This window comes from Lissotriton vulgaris, chromosome 9 (genome assembly GCF_964263255.1).
Source record: "Lissotriton vulgaris chromosome 9, aLisVul1.2, whole genome shotgun sequence".
Lineage (NCBI taxonomy): Eukaryota > Metazoa > Chordata > Amphibia > Caudata > Salamandridae > Lissotriton > Lissotriton vulgaris.
Window position 1 is genome coordinate 394972506 of NC_141697.1, and position 22218 is coordinate 394994723.

Consider the following 22218-nt stretch of genomic DNA (forward strand, 5'->3'; position numbering starts at 1 on the left):
CTGCCATTTGAACAGTATACATGCTAAATCAAAGCATTTATGCAGGTATTTATCCCCCCTGGCCCAAGGCCTAATTAACTCTTTACTTAACATAAATGTTTTATAATAAGCTTGTCCTTTTCTATGTTTCATTGCACTTTGTTTCACTGTAAATACCCCATCTCCATATTAATCTATCTGCAGCCAAATGTGGCATACTTCTACTAGGTTCACCAACACAAAGCTCCTAGGAGCAAATGGCATACCATGTTACCTTTGCAGCCAGTCTCGAGGTTTGTTCCCCCTGCAGCTCTTTGTATATACTATTATATGTATGCATTTGGCTGCTGCGGGAAAAGTGAACCTAGAGCTCTCCTGACCGCCATCTTCTAATGTCTCAAAGCCAAGGTGGGTTAAAAGAGTCACCTGTGACCAGGCAGCACTGGTAGTCTGGCTGATGAAGGTCAAGAAAGCACTGCTATTTGTAAACTCACAATATTTTTGACCATCAACACGAATGTATTCATCTGTTTTTCTTGCAGCAAAACTCTTCGACAAATAGCTAAGCAATTAACAGCTGCATGCAGCTGATATGAAATAATGCACGTTCCTATGCAATCATTTCAGACAGTCCTGATTTTTTAGTGAACACTGTTGCATTCTGGGATTTGAAGTTCTGTGCTTAACATTTTACATAGGTTTCCGAAACCTCAGCATGGCTAGGGGTGGGGTCTGAAAAGACCCATTTGGTGATGGTGTTGAATATGACATGGGTCCCTTGGCATCTATGAAACTGCGAATCAGTTCTACTGAGCCATGGAGCCTATGTGCAAAGATTCTCCAACGTTTTCAATGAAATGTTTTTTTCTTGCTTTGCAAGAACCGTCAAGTGTCTTCATGACGCTAAGCACCACCAGTCCTGAATTTCTGGTTCGCAGGGTTTTTTGGGCTTTACTTGGCAAGATGAAAAGTGAAACTAAAGTTTCAGAATGCAGTATGCTCATAACAAGCCAGAGCTTACTCGCAGTCTTGCACAAGACACGCCCCCCCCCCCCCAATTTGGTTAAAATGTGCATTTGGAAATGTAGGGCAACCTAGACCAAAACTCCACGTTGCATCTATGCCATGTTTAACTAGATTCTAGTGCTGTGATGATAACTATGGGCAGTTGGCTTTAATCTTTTTTTTTTACATTGTCACCTGGCTTTTGCAAGGTAAAGGGAAATGAAATACAACATCTAAAATGTCAGTGAATATTTTTACATTGGAAGTGAAGAAGCGGATGGGGGACTGGAGCTTGGAGTCGAGAACCCCGCAGGAATGAAACCAACAAAATAAGGGCGGGTTAAAGGGAAAAACTAAGAGATAAAAACAATGATCAACCTGTGAGTTGGGTACCAATAAACATCTGTCATTTCAGCGTCAAAATACCCTTCAGGGTGAACAAATACTTTACAAGTACATGCTACCTTGTGTTACAAAAACAACCCATGTATTTCTTATTCTCTACACACTGGGTGGCCTGGCATAAGCATGCCCCCAATAGCCGTCCAAACTACTGCAGTGGAGGCTTAATCTGCTAGTCCATGCCCAGTGAAGCATCCTCCCACAGAGATGTCGTCAATTGAGTCGTATCCCATGCGGGAAGGAGAATGTAGTGTAGTACAGTTGTAATGTTTTCTCCAGTGGAACCTCTGTCAGATAAGGCTAGGTATTTCTATTTGCTGCAGGTTTCTACGTAAAGTTTTTCTTTGGCTCGGCTGTCCAGTGTTTGTATGCCAGTGGTGCTGAAAGGGTTTCAGATCTCATTCTCTTTTTTTGGCTTCTTTCCTAATTGTCCTTCTCATTGAGAGGAGACCACCTTAAAGTATGATGGTGGCAGCCACTGACTATCCAATCCTGTCCTGTCTTTCTTTCTTTGCTTCTTTCTTTCTTTGCTTTTAGGTGCATTCGCTTCCTTAACTTAATTGCCATTGCTTTCAAGATATAGGTATACTGGTTGGACAGCAGAAAGAATGATAGATATGGCTTTTCCATTTCACCTTCAAATTTTCAGAATCCTTCCCAAATACTTTGCTTTTAATGCCCCCGTTTCCTACAGGATATCAATGTGTAGCATGATTTCAAATTGATTTCTCTGCTCAGGCAACTGTTCAATGTGTTCTTATTCCTTCTTGCTTTCTACTCTATTTTAGCTAGCACGTTAAGTCTCGCTTTCATTCTGCATCTTCTTTCTTCTTTATAGTGGTCATAAAGCTTATCATTTTGGAAGCATCTTCCGAAGCTTCGAACCTTGGCCGATGTTTTTGTGATATCCTCTTTCTCTTTCTCTTTATGCTTCGAATATGGTCATATGCTAGGTCTGCTTGCAGGCAGCCGCATTCAAAAGTATACATTTTGTGATCCATGTTAAAAGTTCCTGAAATGTTAAATGTATAAGTCTACATTCAAAATGATGTGTATCAAGATGCTTCCTGGTACAATCAGGGGTAGTCTTCCCTTCAACGTGGTTCAATTTTGCTGCAGGATACAGATATTTATCCTTCTCCACAAAACCTGCTATTCCTTGATAGAGGTGCAATGGGAACATTCAATCTTTATTTAGCATTAGAAACAACTAATACTTCCTTTTTTTCCTCCACAAAGCACTGTCAAAAGAACCAGCTCTACAGAGCTTGTATCTGCAGGCGGTCGAAGAGAGAGCTTTGGAGATGGCAAAAGCAGTCGCAATCGAACCGGATCCACAAGCAGTTCCTCGAGTAGCAAAAAGAATAGCGAAAGGTATGAAAAACAAAACTGGTTTGTGAAATGAAATTCATGCCTGTAGATCTCCTACTCCCTCATTACGCATTGCCTGTTAGTGGGTCCAGTAATTCTGACCACTGGAGATAGCCGAACTGGCCTAAATGGCATTTCCAAGGGTCAGAAGAACTGGCAAATAGTAAATTGAGCCGGGACTGTCAATTTAGGAATGGAGAACTGGAATTGCCAAGGCTCATCGGAGATTACAGGCAGCTCATAATGAGGGCTTATGGGCTGATTTTTCATAATTGTACATTTAATGTGTTTTTGTGAACATTCTTGGTCGGAAAATAAAAACATTTATATATAATAAATTTCAAATGTAAATATCACATCTAAAGAAGAGGAAAAAAGAGAAATAATAAAATAAATAAATAAAACAAAATGAAGTGGGAGGACGCTTTTAGTGCACGTGAAGCCAACAAAGTTCCAAAATAACATCAAGGAAGAATTTTTAAAATATAAAAACTTTTGGGAAACCTCCTTCAAAATAAAAGCTGCAGTGTTTTCCTTTTTAATATCATGTCAATGACATTTTACTCAGGGTCTAGAAAGATGTCCCTGAAATTCGGCATGCAAATTTAGAACATTCTTTTGGTATGGCGAGTAATGCCTTCTCCATTCTGTTGTGTCCCGTATTGACTTTTTCCCACTTAATATTTGCCTTGGAAACCAGCACTGTATTATTAGGGTACTCAGACATATTCTTTCACCCTAATCTTCTCTCTCTGTATCTTTCAGACTCTTTTACTAACTTATACCTTGATTTTTCCAACCGTTTCCTTGATTTCCAAAATCCAGTTCCTCTTGTGCCTTAATTTCTAATTCTGTTCCTATGTTTGTATAGTCAGATGAATTCTCCCACCCCAGTCTTCTCTCTTTGTATCCGTCAGATTATTTTACTAACCTATACCTTGATTTTCCAACCATTGCCCTGATTTCCAAAATCCTGTTCCTGCTGTTCTTTAATTTCTTATCCTATTCCTTTGTTCGTATACCAAGATTAATTCTCCCATCCCAGTCTTCTCTCTCTGTATCTGACTGATTATTTTACTACTTCTCTTCAATGAAAGACATCAACAGCTACCAATATTATTAGTGTTGTAATAGGGACCACATCAGACAAGATTACATCAACGGCCGCCATATGCAAGATTACTTCAGTGATCACTTCAGAGCATCAGCCATGGTTATGAGCAGTAATCTAAAAATGTCTGTCAATATGGAATGCCTCTACATGGGTAGTACACAAGAGCCATAACGGCAATGCCTTTGGCACCACAGTATTACCATTTGTACAGTCACTCCAATGCCACATGATTTTTCACTCAAATATCAGCTTAAAATATATTTTGGAAAGTCAGCCATTTTTCTCCAAGTGTCAGCTGAGGAGTTCTGAAAAAACCCACATTTTCTTCTGGTATGAACACTTGAGCAAATGCTTATTATATAGAAGCCTGGGCTGCACACAGGAGAGATCCCGACGGGGAGCTGGAGAGCTACCAGAAGCTCACGAGCCACTCTGGAAGAAGCCTGTTCGAGGTGGAGCATGTTGGTAGAGCAATGAGAATGTGCCACTTTTGCAACATTTGTTGCAAGATTAAGGAAGGGCCAATTTCTCCAATTTGGGAATTAGACTAGCACAAGAAAGCACAGCAATTGCATGCATCCATATACAATAATGGGCATGATTCACAAAATCATTTGTAAGAGTTAAGTTCCACTTATGCATGCTTGTCGATTAAAGTGCGAGTACAAATTTTCTCCTGTATTTCTCAAAATGTGAACATGCCCTTGTTACATGGATTTGCTTATGTGTATATTCAACCAAATGTGGTGGTATTTCACTCATGAGTAGGCCCTCTCCCAGAAGGAGTGAGTAGGCCTTCCATGGTGCGGATACTATGTAAAGTTTGTGAATATCCAGACAGACATCCATGAGTTGGCTCATTTAAAAAAAACACATGCCTCTGACCCATTCAAACACTCAAAGCAGTCAGAGATGTACCTATATCAAGGGAAAGAGTAAATCTCTTTCATGGTAGGAATGGTAACGGCATGCCGCCAAAATTAGAGGGGGAGAGGGGAAGCACTGCTTCCAAATATTTGTTTTTGGGAGAAATACAAATAAATTTGCAATTCCGGTGAAGGCATTTTTACAATCAGTTTTATAGTGTGTACAATGAGAGAGGAGAAGCGTCGCCCTCCGCTGGAGAGCGGGAAACATGAAAAATAAAATGGTAATAAAACACCTTTACTACAATTGTTTTTTTTTTTTTACTGGCAGCAGTGAAGTCTGGGGGCAGCAGGAGAGAGGAATACTGTGCACTTAGTTTAAAGTGTGCATGTCACTTTTGTCAGCCATTTTGCTACAGCTTGCCTGGCGTGCACTTTAAAACTCCAATCCAACAGTCACAGACAGTTGGTTTAGAGCAAGCACAGAACCCCAGTGCTTTAAGGAGCGTTGTACCAGAGCGCTCCAGCCAATCCTGGTGCTTCTCTAATGCTGCTCAGAGAAGCACTCTGATTGGTAGAAGGGAGTAGCATGCATGAGCACTGGGATCCTGTGCTGCCATAATGAAGAGGAGCACCCAGCACGAGGCAACAGGTAAGTAAATCTTTTTTAATATAAAGTTGCTTTAATTCACCGACAGCCACAGTGAGAAAATCGCAGTGCCTTCAGTCTCCACTCCAGAGCTCTTAATCATGGCCCGTTATAAACACAGTTTAAAATGGACGATGATTTAGAGCTTTGGCCCTAAGATCACTGCTGGCTTTTATTTGTGCCTGTCAGTGTGCCTGTCGCCTCACCCGTGTTCATTGCAGCTGGCCGCTACTGGTACAATTACGCAATTACAGATGGTGAACTAATTTTACATGCCCTCAAAAAGGAATGTAAAATTCTGCAATCCTGACTCGTATCCTTAGGCTCTCGTGTGTTCAGATCTCCCTTGCCACACAGCTTGAATTGTGCTGAATTGGTACCTCTGTGTATATACACTTCATTAAAAAAAACAGTTACGGTAAAGTTAAGGTTACAAATTAAATTAAAATAAACGGGGGAATCGCACGTTTTGGTTTACTCAACATTCCATAACTGGCACAGCAGTCATGCAAACCATAACTCACACATCACTTTTTGATGTGACAGCTGCACTTATAAACGTTGTAAGTAATGTGAAAGATGATTACATTACATATTATATTTCCATTAACACTATGAAAGAGATGACACTAAATGCTGTATTATTTATCGGCCTAAGTGTGTTAATTCAGTTGTGCTTTCAGGTGTTGGTAATTAAGAATTGCACTGTATGCCTCTTTCTGATTTTGCTTGTCTTGCAAATGATGTGGTGCACAAGACAACTTTCAACACTTCTCTTTATCTTTAGTTTATGTCCTGCATAGTGCCTTATACTGCAGGAACATGATTCAGTTATTGAGGGTTTATTGCATACATTAGAACTGCTTACTGCATAGTTATTGGGGTCAATGGAAAAATATATGTCTGGGTTGCTGTGAACCTCATCCCTGTGGAAATGTATGTACTCAAATATGTAACCGAATGATGGCTTGTAATTACAGGTAATGTATGATGTAAATTAAAAACAATAACAAATAAAACATTTAAAATAATAATCATCTAGGCTTTTTCTCCTGCCACCGCCTTTAACTACAACATTGTATAACTGATAGATGGTATTAAAGGTAACAATAGGCATGATTGGCAACTCATAAAAAAAAAACAAGCAGGACATAGAGGTATTTAACTTTTTCAGGTCTCACCTAAAGACATCTTTTAGCTGTGTGTTGTAGAAGACCATTGTGACAATACCAAAGTGTACAGGGGCTGTGGGTCAGCCTATTTCCTTGCATTTTATTTGATGGCTATGCTTGCTTTTCTTGTCTTTTCCCCTCCACTGGAGAATAACACATTTACCATTCTTTTGATTGAATGGCTTGTATCCTTCCACTACTTACATTAGAGGAAATACTGTTTCCTTTTTCGTTGAGCCCTCCATGAGTGCCTATTTTTTATTTATCTTTCCCTCCTGTGCACTGCTACTCAGATAGCTGCCCCTAATATATATGTGCTGCTAACATCCCCACCCACTTGTTCGCTGCTTTCCTTACCACTCCTGTTATTTAAAATTGTATCCCCCCCCCCTATATAAAACCTCTGTACGTGTGCTCCCCACTGTGTGCTATTAACTCTAGTTTAATTTTTTTGAGGGCTCCGCAGCTGCAATTTGCTACCTAATATATAATTTCTCTTTAATGTGCTTTAATACATTTGTTTATTTTAACACTCCAAGAGTGGCATCTATTATCTTTGAATGGTAGGTTAAAAATAAAAAAAATGGGTGCTGTGTTATCACACACAAGTGTGCATATATGGCGATGCATGCGCGCATATACATCATCACGCTGTACCATCTTTTTTTGTTGCTTTTGGCAATGCTATTGTTGGTACGGAAAGGTCTTCTGCGTGGTAAGACAGGTGTACCCCTGCCCTGTTTGCCCCATTGCAGTTATCGGGATTCCTAATGCTGCTTTTTTTGTCATAGGCAAACTCGGATCATAAATGTGTGCCATGACATAGTCCTGACTCACGGATTGCGATCTTGTTGGATCAGTAGGGGCGTCCAAAGCACTGCCTTCATAGTGGTGGAAGTCTACCGCCTTCACCAGAAGTTAAGCAGCGCAAGTGTGGTGGTGTCGGCATACTGTGTCAGTGATCGGAGGTAGAGAACAGGACCTGTTTACTCTGCGTCACTGAAGTGAGGCCCCAGGCTCATTCTCCTTTTTAAACGTTCCTCTGTTGTGTGCTTAACTCACCCTTGCCTACATTAGGTAGATGTGAAAGGACGTGGGTGATGGTACAGTGCACACATGTAAATGGGTGTATGCTGGCCGTGTGTGCTTTTAACATAACCCACTCTGGTACAATACAGAAAGGCTGCAGTACTGAACAGTGCCCACAGACTAAAGGCATTTGATGCATGTAGCTTGTGGTGGCATAATACAGGAGAATAACAGTGCTGCGAAGTAAGTGTGCTGCGGATGTACACTAAGTGCAAGTGTGCCTGCACTGGTACAACAGAGGGATGAGGCTAATGAGGGAATAATAAAGAGTAGGGCTGGGAGCCCAGGATTAAACTTTTGATGCGCACCTCACTGTGGCTGACATGCAGGTGGGAACTCTGGTCACTCCTATAAATCCTGTTGTGGGTTAATCAGCTTCGGAGTCCTGTCTGCTGGGACAGACATCCTTCAGGAGAAAGAAGAAAGGGGGAAGATATCCATTTCAAAGAAGCTGAACTCAACATAACAATTTCAAAGACCCAGACACTAAATTACATTTTGTCTGGAAAAGGACTGTAAGAAGTGGAGTTTGAGACCCCATACTTTATCATCAGCCAAGCTGCCAGGCTGCTGTAGGAGATGGGGAAGCTCTGCAAGACTTATGCTTGTGACCAGGACTGGGAGCCTAGGCCTGCTAGTCCTCCTGTCTGGTAAGTGGGCATCACCCAGGAAAACCAAGATCACCTGCCCTGGAGACTAGAGCGCCTGCCTGCTTGCCAAGACCAGTGTCCCCTGTAAGGAAGAGGAGAGCGTTGGACGGAGCAAGGTCCCCCTTAGCTAGGAATCTGCTCTTGAACCTATCGGGCCATAGCCCTGTGCTGGATTGATTCGGTGACCCCACAACCCCCTGCCCCTGTCTGGCAAGAGGAGGCCACTGTGGACTAAGCCGAAGAGTGAGGGTTGTATGGAGGGCGTCAGGCCTGCACAACCTCATGGTGGGTGGCCCCGTGTGCCTGAGATGGGACCACCGTGAACATCAATGCCCGGTCAGCGTGACCGGACTTGTGAGTGCCATGATGGTGACCCGCATGCCACGAGGGGCTACCAGAGATGTTGTGGCCAATGGTTCAAGCGGTCGCCAGGGACTGAGAAACTGCTGCTGTGACCAGGGTGGATCTGGCCCGCATAACGCAAACTCCGCAGAAGGAAGCAAGAGGATCAAGGAACATCACAGTAGCATCATGGTAGCAAGCAGATAAACCTCCCCCACCTGCCCCAGCTAAGGACAGTGTGACATACTGTGTGATCACCAGAGTGGGAACAACCCCGACCGCTGCAACCAGCCGGTAACTTCGTTCGGAGGAGAGAGCCAACGCTTGCTGGGGGCGGACGCTTGTGACCCTGAGCAGCCCGACTTTGCGAATCCGGAGCAGGACTGTGCTCCACTGCTCAGGGGTTACATAACGCGGGAGCGGGTAAGTCATTAACTGGGTCTTTGGGGCCCTGGGGTACATACTGTGATCAGTACTGTGACCTCAAAGACTCTTGTGACTGAACTTCCGAAAGGAGTCCGAGGGGAGATCTCTTCAGTACGGCCAAATAGTTTACATTCCCTGAATGTGGCCAGCAGTTAATGGGGAATAATATCAAACCTGTTGCACTAAGGTTAATGGGACAGGGAGTTGCCCTACAACTACTAGAGCCCGGACCTCAAGGGGGATTGTGTTATTGCTTTTGAATGTCGGTTATCTTTGTTTTTGTAGAATTAGAATTAAAATACTTCTTTTGGTATAAAAACAAGTATTTTGACTGGTATTGATTCATTGATTGCATGTTGAGTTATGAGTCGTGTTTACTAATCTGTATCTGCCCTTCCCCCCCCAATGGAGACTTGAGTGCTCGTTCGACGCTACCTAACTGAGAGTCGGGTGCAGAAAGGGTGCTTGGCCCAGTTGAACAAAATCCATAGTAGGTCGGGCCCCAGGACATCGGGAGTAAGAAGCCTCCGCTACCACGGGTGGGCCCAGTATCTCCTACTTGCCCCTGTGCCCCACTGTAAGGGGTTCTGACAGCTATTTTGCATTAGGAAGCCAGATATTTTTTCATTTCTGATTAAGTAAAATAGCATTGGTAAAGTGCACTGGCAAAGTGGAAAGGACAGGCAATACCATTGAAGGAGAGCTACAGTGGCTCTGCCCGTGTGTGTCTACATTTAAGACAAAGTGATGCCTGTAAACTCAAGATGTTGCAGTACAGTTTTAAACAAGCATTGGCAAAGCCAATAGGTCTTGCCTATGCAGGAGCTACTAGCACTGCCAATGTCTTTTAGCAATGTTGTACAGAAGTCTGGCTGTGCGGCACGGCTAAAAGTAAAGTTAGAAAAATAAGAGCTATGATATGGCTAGCACTGTGGTGGGAGGGGATGAAGCAACACCGAGCAGAAAGTTGGGAGGGGAAGAAGCAACACTGACAAGCGTGGAGGTGGGATGGGAAGTAGCAACAGGGAAAACGGATGGGGGGGTTAAAGGGGAAAGAAACAAATAAAGATAATAGTACCTGAAACCCAGTGCAAGCAATGGATGGACAGCGAAAGTAAGTAAAGTAAGTAAGTAGAACTTTTATTAAGCGCGCAATTACCATGGTATCTTAGCGCTGATAGTGAGGAAGGACACTAACTAAGCTAAATCAATCAGTAGTTGGTCAAATCTCCTCACAAAAGCAATGGAAATGAAGCCAGCATACCCTTGCCAATTAGAAGGCAGCAAAGAAGAGTGACAATGAAGCCAATGAATGGTAAGCAATTGGCAGGCTCCATACCACTTATAATGAAGAGTACGCCTGGCAGCGAGAACACATGCACTGTCTGCATGCAAGACCTATAAACCTTGGTGGTTACAATAGAGTCCTCATCATCCTTTTTAGGTATAACCGAATTTTAACTGCTTCAATATAGTTAATATATCCAATAGTGAATGCATGCCTGCGTTTGTGTCAGGTCGATCATGCTAAGCTAACACAACATAAGTTGCACAAAAGGCATTAGACCTTGTCACGCCATTAAAGCACACAGGAGAATGAATTAATGTGACAAATAAATACAATAGGTTCTTACACTTGCACTATGAAGGTGTTTTCTCCAGTGCTTAAGTTGTAAAAAAATAGGTGCTGGGCCCAATATGTTATTTAGAAGTCTGCGCACAGAGCTAACTAAGGTTCGGGTGGCGAATACCAGGTCTGCGAAATCGTGATTACACCTCATGCCTCTTAAATTCACCACCAGACCCTCCTTGCCTATTCATCTCACTCTTGCAGGCTCTTTTTCATATCTTCTTCCTCCCCTTGCCTTTGTTTTTCATCTTTCTTTTAAAAATCCTTTTGTGTTTCCTTCTCTTGCTCCGGATTAATGTTTGTTGAGGAAAAATAAGTGCTGGTGGGCCCCACCTGCTGACACTGGCACAAATTAAACACTGGTTTTCCCTAGATAAATGTGTTGCTTTCTTCGGATGCCATTTTCATTTAATAAGGGCATTAACCAATCATCCCATTTGCAGTATGTTTGGGTTAAATGAGAAATGGTGCACCAAGTAAAACTAGTCTGCAACTTATGGGTAACAATTTTCCATTTTTGCTCCAACAGCTCGGTCGATTTATTTAGATACACAGGACATTCCTGTTGTGACCAATATATGAGCACCAAGGGATGTATATTTGAACAGCGTGACAGGGCGCTATATGTCCAAATCCAGCGGGATTTATTGGGCCGCTCTGAGGGAAGACACATGGAATGCACGATGCGACACTTAGAACGTAATGGAGGACATTTGAGAAATTAATGGGTAAAGATGGAATTTGTATAATGAACATTTATTGAAAGATAATTAACTAGGGAACTGAACTAAGAATAAATAAACACAAATTTGAATGTTGTCTATAACCAATGGAAGAGAATTAAGAAGTTTATAATGAAGTAGGAAGAATTTGAGACTTGCCATTATAGTACAGAGACTATTCATTTTTAAACTTCTAGAGAAGACTAGTAGGAACAGAGCTTGGGAGAGCCATAAAATTGGTGATTGAAGATTATCAAGACAGCACGCTTATGTTAATATTGGAGCCCTGATGATGTCCTTTTAGGACGAAACGCGTTGGCTTACTTAAAATGTGGAGTTTGATCTAATTTATGGATCACAGCTCAGCTACTGGAAATGAAAGTCCAGCATGTTTGAAATGAACTTCTGTTGATTTATAATAAAGAAGAACTTTGCATTGAATCTACTGGCTGAGGACTTATTATTAGAAAGATTTCAATAATTGATTGTGACACAAACTGATATTTTGGGTGCTCCTCTCTCCTATAGTTTAGCGTGACAGGGCGATTGAAGTAGGGTGAATAATTGACACTAGGTTCACAACAGCAGAGTTCACTACGTTTAGTACGGAAGAAATGTAAAGAAGTTTATTCTGACACAACTGGAAATGTAGTTCATTATCAGTGTAACAGCAACAGGCAACATTGCATCAACGCTTCTCTGCAATCTTTCCAGTACTTATTCCCACAGAACCCTTATAACACACACACACACACACACACACACCTCCAGCCCACACCCCACCAAATCATTTTCTTCCCCTATTAGATAACCTAGGCATATAGCTACACCGCGATTTCATTCAAGCAGATGTGTGGGGTGGTCTGGTGTGTTGTGCTCTGATGGTACAAAAACAGAAACTCAACTCTTCCCTCATCTGCCAGGTCAAAGCAAGTCTGAAGCCTTTCTGAGCCTTGGGACCTCCTATACCACGTTGCCATATAAACCAAAGGGGATGATGGACGGAGTGTACAAAATATTTTTGCAAATGTCGCACAGATTTGCTAGAACGTTTTTTTTTTTTTTCACAGGTCAGGGTGGATGTTAACCACATTTCTACATTTGGCTAGGTCAAGTTAGCTGCTGGCCAATGCCCAGCAGGTTGGCTAAGTTTGTTTTTATCTGTAAATACAACTATTGTTCAGAAACGCTTTCCCAACTCTTACTTGGCACACCTTCAAACAGGTCAGAATCCCACGCAGACTATCCAGGCTTTAATGGACATTGCTAAGTGGGAGCACATCATGCCAGTGTGAAGGGAAAGGACATGGTCCCAACGGCAGTCTTCGCTACATTAAAATTTGAATTCTGACCCATAAGCCCATTGCAAAGTAAGTGAAGGTTTTTAGCTCATCGTGAGCGTGTGGATAGACACTTTGCTATCCTGATCTGTACCATATGCACCTTCTTCAGGTCCCATTTCTAACCAGTGTCAAGTGCAGGGTATGGTTTCCCCTGTAAAATTTATATATTAGGAGTGCGCCAATCCTCAATGCTTTTTTTCTTGTGCTCTCTATGTATTTCTCACAAAAACGGCAAAAAGTGTGCAACGGTTGCAGTGTTGCACAGGAGTTGGAATTTAGAATGTTAGTGTATAAGCTAAACAAGGTATGCACTTGCGTACAAAATGCTTTCCACTGAGTGGTGTGACGTAGTTTCACAGTGCTCACAAGAGAAAGCTTACTGTGGCTAACACTCACATTAGTGACACTCATGGGAGAAAGCACTTCATGAGCGAAAGCTACACAAGTGCGCAGGTGTCATGAAAGCTGTAAACTCTGCAGCCTAAGGGTTGGCCAATAATCAAGAAAATTGTGGGAATACCTCACACATGATAAAAACTTCGAACACCCTGCCCTATAAGAGTAGGTCTGTAAAACTCACTGCCTGTCAGACCTTGATGTGATCAGCAAAAAGAGCTTTAAGAAGTGCTACCAAAAGAGGGGCTTTTGTTCCGCCCAATTGTTAATGACCCAAAGTAAAGGATTTCATTGGGCAGAAATTGTGTGCTGCCACCGAAAAGGAGTTGTATTCTGATTGACTCCCCTCGCCATAGAGGTTTACAGTGTCAACCCTAAGGGCACAGTCACGGGTATAAGCACGCCCTTGATAGAAATCTGTATGGGGAAGAAGGAATTCTGTGATTTCATTCGCGGCCAAAAGGTGGCTGTTAGTTCACTACTTAAACTGAACGTCCATGCATTCAGACCAAAGTCCATTACTGATATTTTTACAGATGACGTTTGGCCATAATTTCAGTATTTCCGGGTCACGTGACCGCAGTATGCCTGTGTGGTTGTAGAGCGAGAGGTCTGCCTGCGTGAGCTCCTCCTGGTCTTCAGTGGGTCCAACAGCCCGCAGTGCGTGGACTGCATGAAGTTCATTGTGAGAGGCGTACCTACAAGAGGAAGAGGTGTGACTGTACGAGTGCGTGGTGAGAATTGGGAGGGTGGGGTGGGGGGGAGCAGACCACAAACCAGCTTTTGTTTGTAAAAGGCCGCTTTATTGAAACAGGTGCACATTAACAATTCTAAAACCTCTGCAACGCCTTACAAAACTAAACCTCAATAAATAGCACACTTCCTTAACACTCAATCACCACCCCCCACCCCTAAAACGTCATAGGCCCGCCCCCCACCCATACATTACATCATTACAAAATATAAATAATGCAATCCCTGCATATTCGTTTAAACTTAGCAAATCCCAAAAACCATTACACACACTCCCCTGCTTGCCCCTTAACAACTCTTGGTCCCCCAACCTATGGAACCACCCCAACAACTTAGCCTTCCCAACTCACCCTGACGATGACACAACTACGCAAATGAACAACAACAATCCTGCCAACCCTGGCAAAAACACCACTAACCCCTGCCACCCAGATAGCGGGGGGAGGAACTACCCCCCCCCCCCCTTTCTGCCCCCCAACTGAGCAAAAGGGAATGGAATCCCACTGCGGATGGCCGAAATGACAAATTCCTGTACTTTCAGACCCCTAGACAGGACTTCTCTCAACTCTAAAAGATACAAGTCCATACCCAGCCCAGACAGGTGTAACCCTTTTACTCCGAAAAAACACCACAGCCTCAAAACGAATATCTCTGGGATTCACTCTCCCAAAACCCGGGCCTCTACAAAATCTGGAAATTCCTAGGATGATCTTCTTGCTTGCCCTAGCAATCGCATTAGGCTTATGAGCACTTCTCCAAATCCTGCGTGTAACCAGCTTCGTCCACAAAACATGGCAACCTGACCCCTGTTCTTTCAAAAGCGTAAGGTCTCTTTTTCAATGCCCTAAACAAAACCACTCCTTTGACCCCACACAAATCCTTATCACCCAAATGGATTAGCAGCCCCTCCAGGCACAAAACCCCCGACCAACCACGAGTTAAGAGCAGCGATCAACTCCCTCCAAAGCATCCCTCCTTTACCCTTCCACACAACTTTGAACAAACGCTCATTGAAAACCCAGAGAAGGCCCACAGTAACTACGGCACGCTTGAACATAAGCCTATTTTATGAAAGAATGCCCAACCATCCAGAAGGTCATCTCTGGCGAGCGGGGTCCAGCCACAGACCTGAAACGAGAAAAGCAGTATCAAATTTATGTCAAAAAGGGATGACCCAGGGGCCTCCCCAACATCATTTCACACATAGCGCTGAAAACAGTTTGAAGACCAACGCCCCAAGCGCATAATGACCTGTCTATGTTAACCCCGGTTGTGAGCTTCAGTTGCTGCCCCGATCCTGAAAGAATGAGTACCAAACTGTGCCCCATCCAAACCAATATTCGCAAAGCTCTACCAAGCACCGTGCACAACTGGTATTCCTAAACCAGAGACCCAATTGCATGTTGAAAAACACTGACCTAAATAGCCCCCCCCCCCTGGATATTATCCACCAATGCCGGGCCCACCGTAAAGGGCACGTCCCTACTGGGGAAGCCACCTCTAACTAAACCCCTTTACCCCTACTCTCCTGGTCTGTTTAGATCTTGGCAACCAAATGTGAACTCCTATGTCAGACAAACGCACGTCCCGCCACCCTCTGTCCGTAATAAACCTAGAACCCAACCACTCAGAAAATCTGAACGCCCAAAAAACATCCATACCATAAGAGTAGAATAAAGGGTGCACGCTACAAAATTATCCCTACAAAACAACAGCAAAGCTTCTAACACCCCGGCTAAAGTCTGCCATGACAGAGGGCCCCGCACTGACCGCTCCGCTCCTCGCTCACTAGCCCAACCTTCCAACATTCTCAGTGTAAACTGAATAACGTCATCATACCACCGCCAGCCTAGAACTTGCTTATTAGCAGCACACGCCAAAAACTACCTCCAAGACAGCGCAGAAGAGGTCCGAGTCAACGCGAACCAAGACCTACCACCAATTGTGTCAACCTACGTTGCCTGCATACCGCAAGTGATCGGGCGTGGGTGTCAGTGTCCTGTCCGTCTCCTTGGATGTTATATCTGCGGCAACCTAACACAAAGACTCGCAACAATTTCAAAAACTGTTCATCTCTGGCCGACTGACTATTGATAATGACCACCACGGCCATGTCGACAAAACAAAACAGACTTCATATGTGCCAGATCCTGCCCCCACAAAGTCAAGGCTACCAACACTGGAAAGAATTCCAAAAAGGCTGAGATCTTCCCACCCTCACTCCACTGATCTGGCCACTTCTCCGCACACCACCTGACCTGCCAATAAAGGCCGAAACCCTCACTGCCTGCTGCATCTAAGAAAATCTGCACATCCCATACCCAGTCTTCCTCCCTGGCTAACGGGACTCCATTAAAAAGAATGTAGAAAGACCGAATACATACGTAGATCTTCCTTAACCATTGCCGACAAACGGACACGGTGATGAGGCAAATGATGTCTCGACAATGCCCAACACAGACGCCCACAGAAAGTCCTCCCCTCCCTGACTACCCTGCAAGCAAAATTAAGATGGCCGAGCAGTATTGTATTTCTTTGACTGTCACTTTTCGTTTTGTTAGCATTGTCTCCAAGAGTTCCAACATCTTCACTTTCTTGTCAAATGGCAAGCGAGCCTGTATTTCCACGGAATCAATCTCAATCCCCTGAAAGGACATGGTCGCGCAAGGACCCATTGTCTTCTCCGGTGCCAGCGGCACCCCAAGTTCATCCATGAGCTCTTGGAACGTGTCCAGGGCTTCCTGGCACTCCGTGGAGCCCGGTGAACCATTGCAAAAGAAATTGCCCAATTAGTGTGTTACTAACTTGTGACCAGTGCGTTGTGTAAAATACCATTGTAAGAAGGTGCTGCAACATTCAAAAAGAGCACAGGACATGGAACGACCCATTGGCAATGCTTTGTCCACGTACCATTTATCAGAAAAATGGATCATCTGGATGGACTGGAAGCAATCTAAATGCCGATTTGTATCGCATTTGCCATTTCTGCAGTTGCGTCCGCGGTCACTACCAGTGACATAGCAACGTCAACCGAGGCATATGACACAGAGGCCCCCTCCTCATCAATAAAATCATTAACTGAAGACCCCTCTGGCCATGGTAGGTGTTGAGTTAAACTGTACTGACCTGACTCCTCCTTGGGGACTACCCCAAACGGTTAAATAATCAAGTCCTCCAAAGGCCAATCATCGAATGGCTCTGCCAACCTCCCTTCCCGCACCCCTTTATTCAATTTTCTCTGCACAACCGCCTTCTGTTCATCAGCCCATTTCAAATTCTTTGACCAGCGCTGCAGCCGCGGTCCGTTGTAACCAAGACGAAACCCCTCCCGGAAACCTTCAATAACATCTTTCTCACCCTCACATCCCCATGCCCCTAGAGCCCTTCTGCCAACTGCACCAACTCAACCAGAGTATGAGCCTTTTGACCCCAGTCCCCTGAGGACCTTTACCCCCTCTGAACCCTTGGAATTGCTGTGAGGGGCCTGGAGCACTGGTGCTCAGCTGTTGCCACTGCTGACTGCCTGAATTCTTTGCTCCCCAACACTTGACCAAAGGACGCTTTTTGGCACTCTGTGAACACACATGCCGAATTCCACAGTATTCCCTTGTGCACACGCCTTTGGTAAAGTCCCAGCATGCCCCAACCCCAGTCTGAGTTGTTGTTGTGCTCCCCAACCCTCCCCGGGTGGGCTTCCCCTGAAAGGGCCGGTAAACTAATGGTAATCCACTAGCAGTAAAAATCGTCTTAACCCCAGCTGGTGCACCCATCGTGTGTTGCCACAAATCAGTATCCAACTCTCCCCATTTTGCCTCCGTATCCCAAGCCATACGGGCCCTGAACTCCTCATCGTATTGGGCCCCTGCAAAACCACTACCAGTGATCTGAGCCTTTCTGATGACGTCCATCTATTTAAAATTGGCAAACCAGCGCTCCAGGAACTTTTACAGTAGACGCTGGCATAAATTAAAAATGACGCTGTCCAATTTCCAATTGTTAAAGGTACCCTTGGATGCTTAGCCACTCGTATTCCCCTTCCAAATCCTTTCTTTTTGTCGCCAACATCAAATGTGCCCCTAAAGGCTTTGTCACACCCATATAAGGAAGCTTCTGAATCCTCAACTCTTTGCTATGTAAAGGCTCTTTAACCAATTCGACCCCTTCAGTGTTCATCCCACTCTCCACTTTAGCTCCCAATACTCTTTCCTCACCCATGCCCACTCCTTGATTTTGAACATAACGACCTTTGAAAAGCTTCCCCTCACTCATCCCCCCAACTTTTTCACCTCTGTCCCCACAGACACCATATTTGGTTTGGCCCGTGGTTCACAAATCTCACCTGGTTCTAACAAGGGGGTCCTGCCCAGGCACCGACCACCATGACACTTGTTCAACGTCATCCACCATCCAAGGAGCCCTCACAAAGGGCCACGCTCTCTTCCTGGTCCGGACACCACTGCTGTCTTGGGCTGCACCACCACCGGTGCCTGCAAAAACTATAAGAAACATGAGAAGGACCCCCCCCAACTTCATTGTCCTGCAGTTCCCCTTCCTCGGGGCTGTCCTCATAATCCAGAACCAAAGGCTCCTCCATCTGTGAAGGGCCAGTCACCACCATTATACCACGGGCCTTACCGGACCCTTCATGACCTGCATGGGCCTTACCAGCCCTTTTCTGTACACCTTGCGGGGGAGCCGACTGTACTCGCCAGTACTCCCCCAAACATTGACCACACCTAGAGACACTTTCCGCTGTTGCCTCTGTCCGTTGTGCCTGAACTATCGTTGGGGCCAGCGAGGTCACACCGGACCTTTGTCTGCTGGCCGCGCCGGGATCCCCCGATGGTACGGAATGTGCCGCGCCAGGCTCCACCCTCCCTTCTCCTCGGTGCCACTGGGCCGCACTTCGCCCTACCGAGTATGCTGCTCCATGATACTCCCTGCCCTGTGGAGAAAAAAGGCCGGACTGGTGTGCCGGGTCCCTCACGGATAAAAAAAAAAACATTTGTCCTGCCTACCTGAAGCCCTACACCTGACCACGCACCCTTCACCAGTTCCACCTGGCCGTCCCCCTTTCACACTCGCCCCAAGGGCGTCAGAGCGAGGGGGGGAAATTCCCCCACCTCCACCTTACTACTCCAATCCAACATAGTCTGAACCACAGAAGCCGCGGGACCCAGGACTTGACCCCCCTTTGACCCCTGCCACCTACATTCGTAAGTTCCTATGCTACCTTAACACTCCCTGCACCACTGTCCTTCTGACTTGGCAAATCAATTGTGCCAACCACACTCCGATAATGACCGTAAACTGCTCCACCCTCCCCTGCCCCGAAATCTCGCACCCCTCTATCCCAAGATGGAAAATTCTCCAATTCTCCAGCCCAAAGCATTTATGCCTGGCCTCCTATTGGGCTATACTAGAAACAAGCCCAAATCCAAAAGCCCGCCAAAGGGGTCTGAAACCCCCCCCCTGCCCCACCCAAACTGCCCAGGGGGGGACCTCCCTGCGGTCGGCTGCCCCCCCCCCCCAAGCCTCCCCTGTGCTGGCGCAGTTAGAGCTGTGCCTTTGTGGGTGCAGCAAAGTGGTGTTTATTGTAAGAGCGTTGTGCCTTTGTAAGTGTACAGTGAGCAGTGTGTGTACTGGATGTCTGTTGTGCCTGTGTTAGTTCAAGGAAACAGGTGTGATTGTGTGCTGTGTGTGAGGTGCAATGGGAGGGGTGTCTGCATAAGTGTACGGTGAGAATTGTGCCTGTGTAAGTGAGCACTGCGTTTTGGGTGCTGAGTGTGTGTGAATGTGGGGTGAGATGACTGCCTGTGTGAGTGCCGGCTTACATGGGTTTGCTCGTGTGAGTGCAAAGTGAGCCGTGTGAGTGCTAGTATCCGAGGTGTGCTTATGTGAGTGAAGCATGAACATGATACCTATGTTGTCCCAGAATGAGTGGTGAGCCAGTGGATAAGTGCTCAGCAAGTGTGCATTCCTCTGCCTAGTTGGACCCATTTGTTATGCTTTCCATTCTGAAGCCAAACATTTCCGGTCCTGGTACTAACAGCCTTTGCTTCCTCTCTCCTATAGAGGCAGGCAAGCCAAGGGCTTCATGTGCACCACAGCATACTCCAGTAACAGCACACCCAAGGACCGGACCCAGCATCCCTTCGCAGGCACTGTACATCCCCCGTACCATACCCTCATCACTGTCCTCTTGGTGGGAGACTAGCATTGAGCTTAAAATGGCAGCTCTTTGAGGTCCTCCTGGTACCACCACTGCTTTTAAATGGGTTCATCAGGCATGTAATGGGTTGGGGCCCTAGGCCCCCATACACTGATAATGACCACATGTAGAATTGGCCAAGGGCACGTGCGCCCGGACCCTTTTATTGACAGGGTCACATGTCTTGTGACACCTGTGATGGATGGGTTTGGGGTGAGGGTATAAGCCAGCCCTTGGGGAGTGGCTAGTATAAGCACACAACTAGAAAGACTAGAACAGTGACGAGCCGATTACTACATCCCTCAAAACTTTATTAAAAATGGAAAAACAAGTCCAACCAGTGGGAGAGAACAAAACAACAACCAAAAACTCCTCAGAGTCTATTAGGCAGCTTTCCAGACTGGATGAGTGCACAATTGCGGCTGGGATCACCAGTTTCAATTGGCACAGGCCAGTGGTGCACTGTGAACCCTGTCCTACCTGGACTCAATGCGTGGAAGTTCTTATACAATGTCTATATACACTGTTGGCTGTGCATGTGAATCGATAGTGAAGTCGGTGGATGCTACATTTTCAAAAGACGTCCTGGCTCCATGAACATCAAGCCTCCTAAGACAGATGACATCCTGGTCATTGTTGAAGAGTCTTCCTCGGATGCACAGTGCTGCAGCTTCATGAGGGTGGAGTAAACTCCAACATTCTTCTCTCACCAGGATTCCCCTCTCACTGGAATCCAATGAGGTCCTCTTTACCAGGCATCCACGGGTCTGTGTTGACTATGCTGTGTCGCTTCAACGCCATACTGTAGGCTCATGGAGGACTCCCTAGGAGTCTCATCTTCAAGTCATTTGCTCCGCATAGAGGGTAGCTGTTTCCAGATCGGGTTACTCAGACTATCCAGACTCTGGTGCAGTGGCATTGACCGGACAGTCTTTGCGTTAACCATACTCTGACAAGAGATCTTCGTGCTTCCTGGTATCTGCGGGGAGCTGCTGCAGACACATCTCTCGTATTGGGATTCATCTCTCACCAATAATCCCTCAGGCCCTTGTCCCTGGATCAGCATGGTCTGGTATGGATTTGTCAGATCCTCCTTGAGACACCACGATGGAGGTCACTCAGGACGTCCGAGCAGAACCACAATCCAGTCTTGCATTCCACCCCAAAGGTGGATGGTAGAAATGGTCCAGCTTGCTCTCTTCCACAGGTTTCAAGTTTACTTGGTGCAACTGAAGACTTCTAGACAGTCAGCCTCTCATGGTGCCACAGATGCCTCACTGACCACTGGGTGATGCATGCTTGCGGTGCTCCACTTTAGATGTCCACGGCTCCTTTGATGTTCTTAGGGATTCACATTATTGCAATGACACTCGGTCATACTCTCAGCTGCGTGGTCTGCCAGATGTCTATTTCACACCATCCTCGTCTCCTTCATATTCCTTGTGCTCTAGTGCTGTGGCCTCTTGTCACACTTTTCTTCTATCTTCCTTTCTTCTCCACTTTCTCTGATTTAAACTTGCGGCCTAATGCCACTTCTGCACTTCCTCTTCACAACGTGGTCTGATCCCATCTCTCCTTTGACCAGGCCTCTCCTTGTGATGTGCACTTCACACGGGTCTCCCTGGCCATGTCCTACCCCTAGGACTGAGCCTTCTCCACGGACTAGACCTCTCGTCGTGACCAGGGGCGTAGCTAGAGCTTGTGCCACCCGGGGCTAGCCCTCAGATTGCCGCCCCTTGAAGGGGGGGGGGGGGTGCTGGGGAAAAAGGACGGTGGCACTTGAAATAAATAAAGCTGAGACTCTGCAATACAGGAAATAATGAGAATGGTGTCATTCTCTGTGTGCAATGCTCTCCAATGGCAGTTTTCGCAGAGGGAACAGTGAATGGGGTGTTCTGATTGTTACAGTGCTGGGCAGCTGGGCAGGACAGCACCAAGGTGTGCACTGACAATATGCATTCTTAGAGGAAGCAACTTTGGTAATTAAGACTGCAACCGAGAGCTCCCTAAACAGCGCAGAGAAGACCTTGAAGCACTTTAAGGCAACCCCACACAGCTGTGGACTGCACATGGACAGCGTCGAGAACCCCCGCACACT

The 22218-nt window shown here is 45.6% G+C and overlaps 1 protein-coding gene across 12 annotated transcripts in view; it reads left to right on the forward strand.

Annotated features, from left to right (window-relative positions):
- Nucleotides 1–22218, forward strand: part of EML1 (EMAP like 1) — an 899863-nt gene that overhangs the window by 701887 nt on the left and 175758 nt on the right. For 10 of the 12 annotated variants that reach the window (XM_086937774.1, XM_086937770.1, XM_086937771.1 and 7 more), the window contains one exon: nt 2626–2760. The exons of the other annotated variants lie outside the window; for them this stretch is intronic. In XM_086937774.1, the coding sequence (XP_086793900.1) occupies nt 2626–2760 (135 nt within the window). The remainder of the gene's footprint in view (nt 1–2625; nt 2761–22218) is intronic. 12 annotated transcript variants of the gene reach the window in all.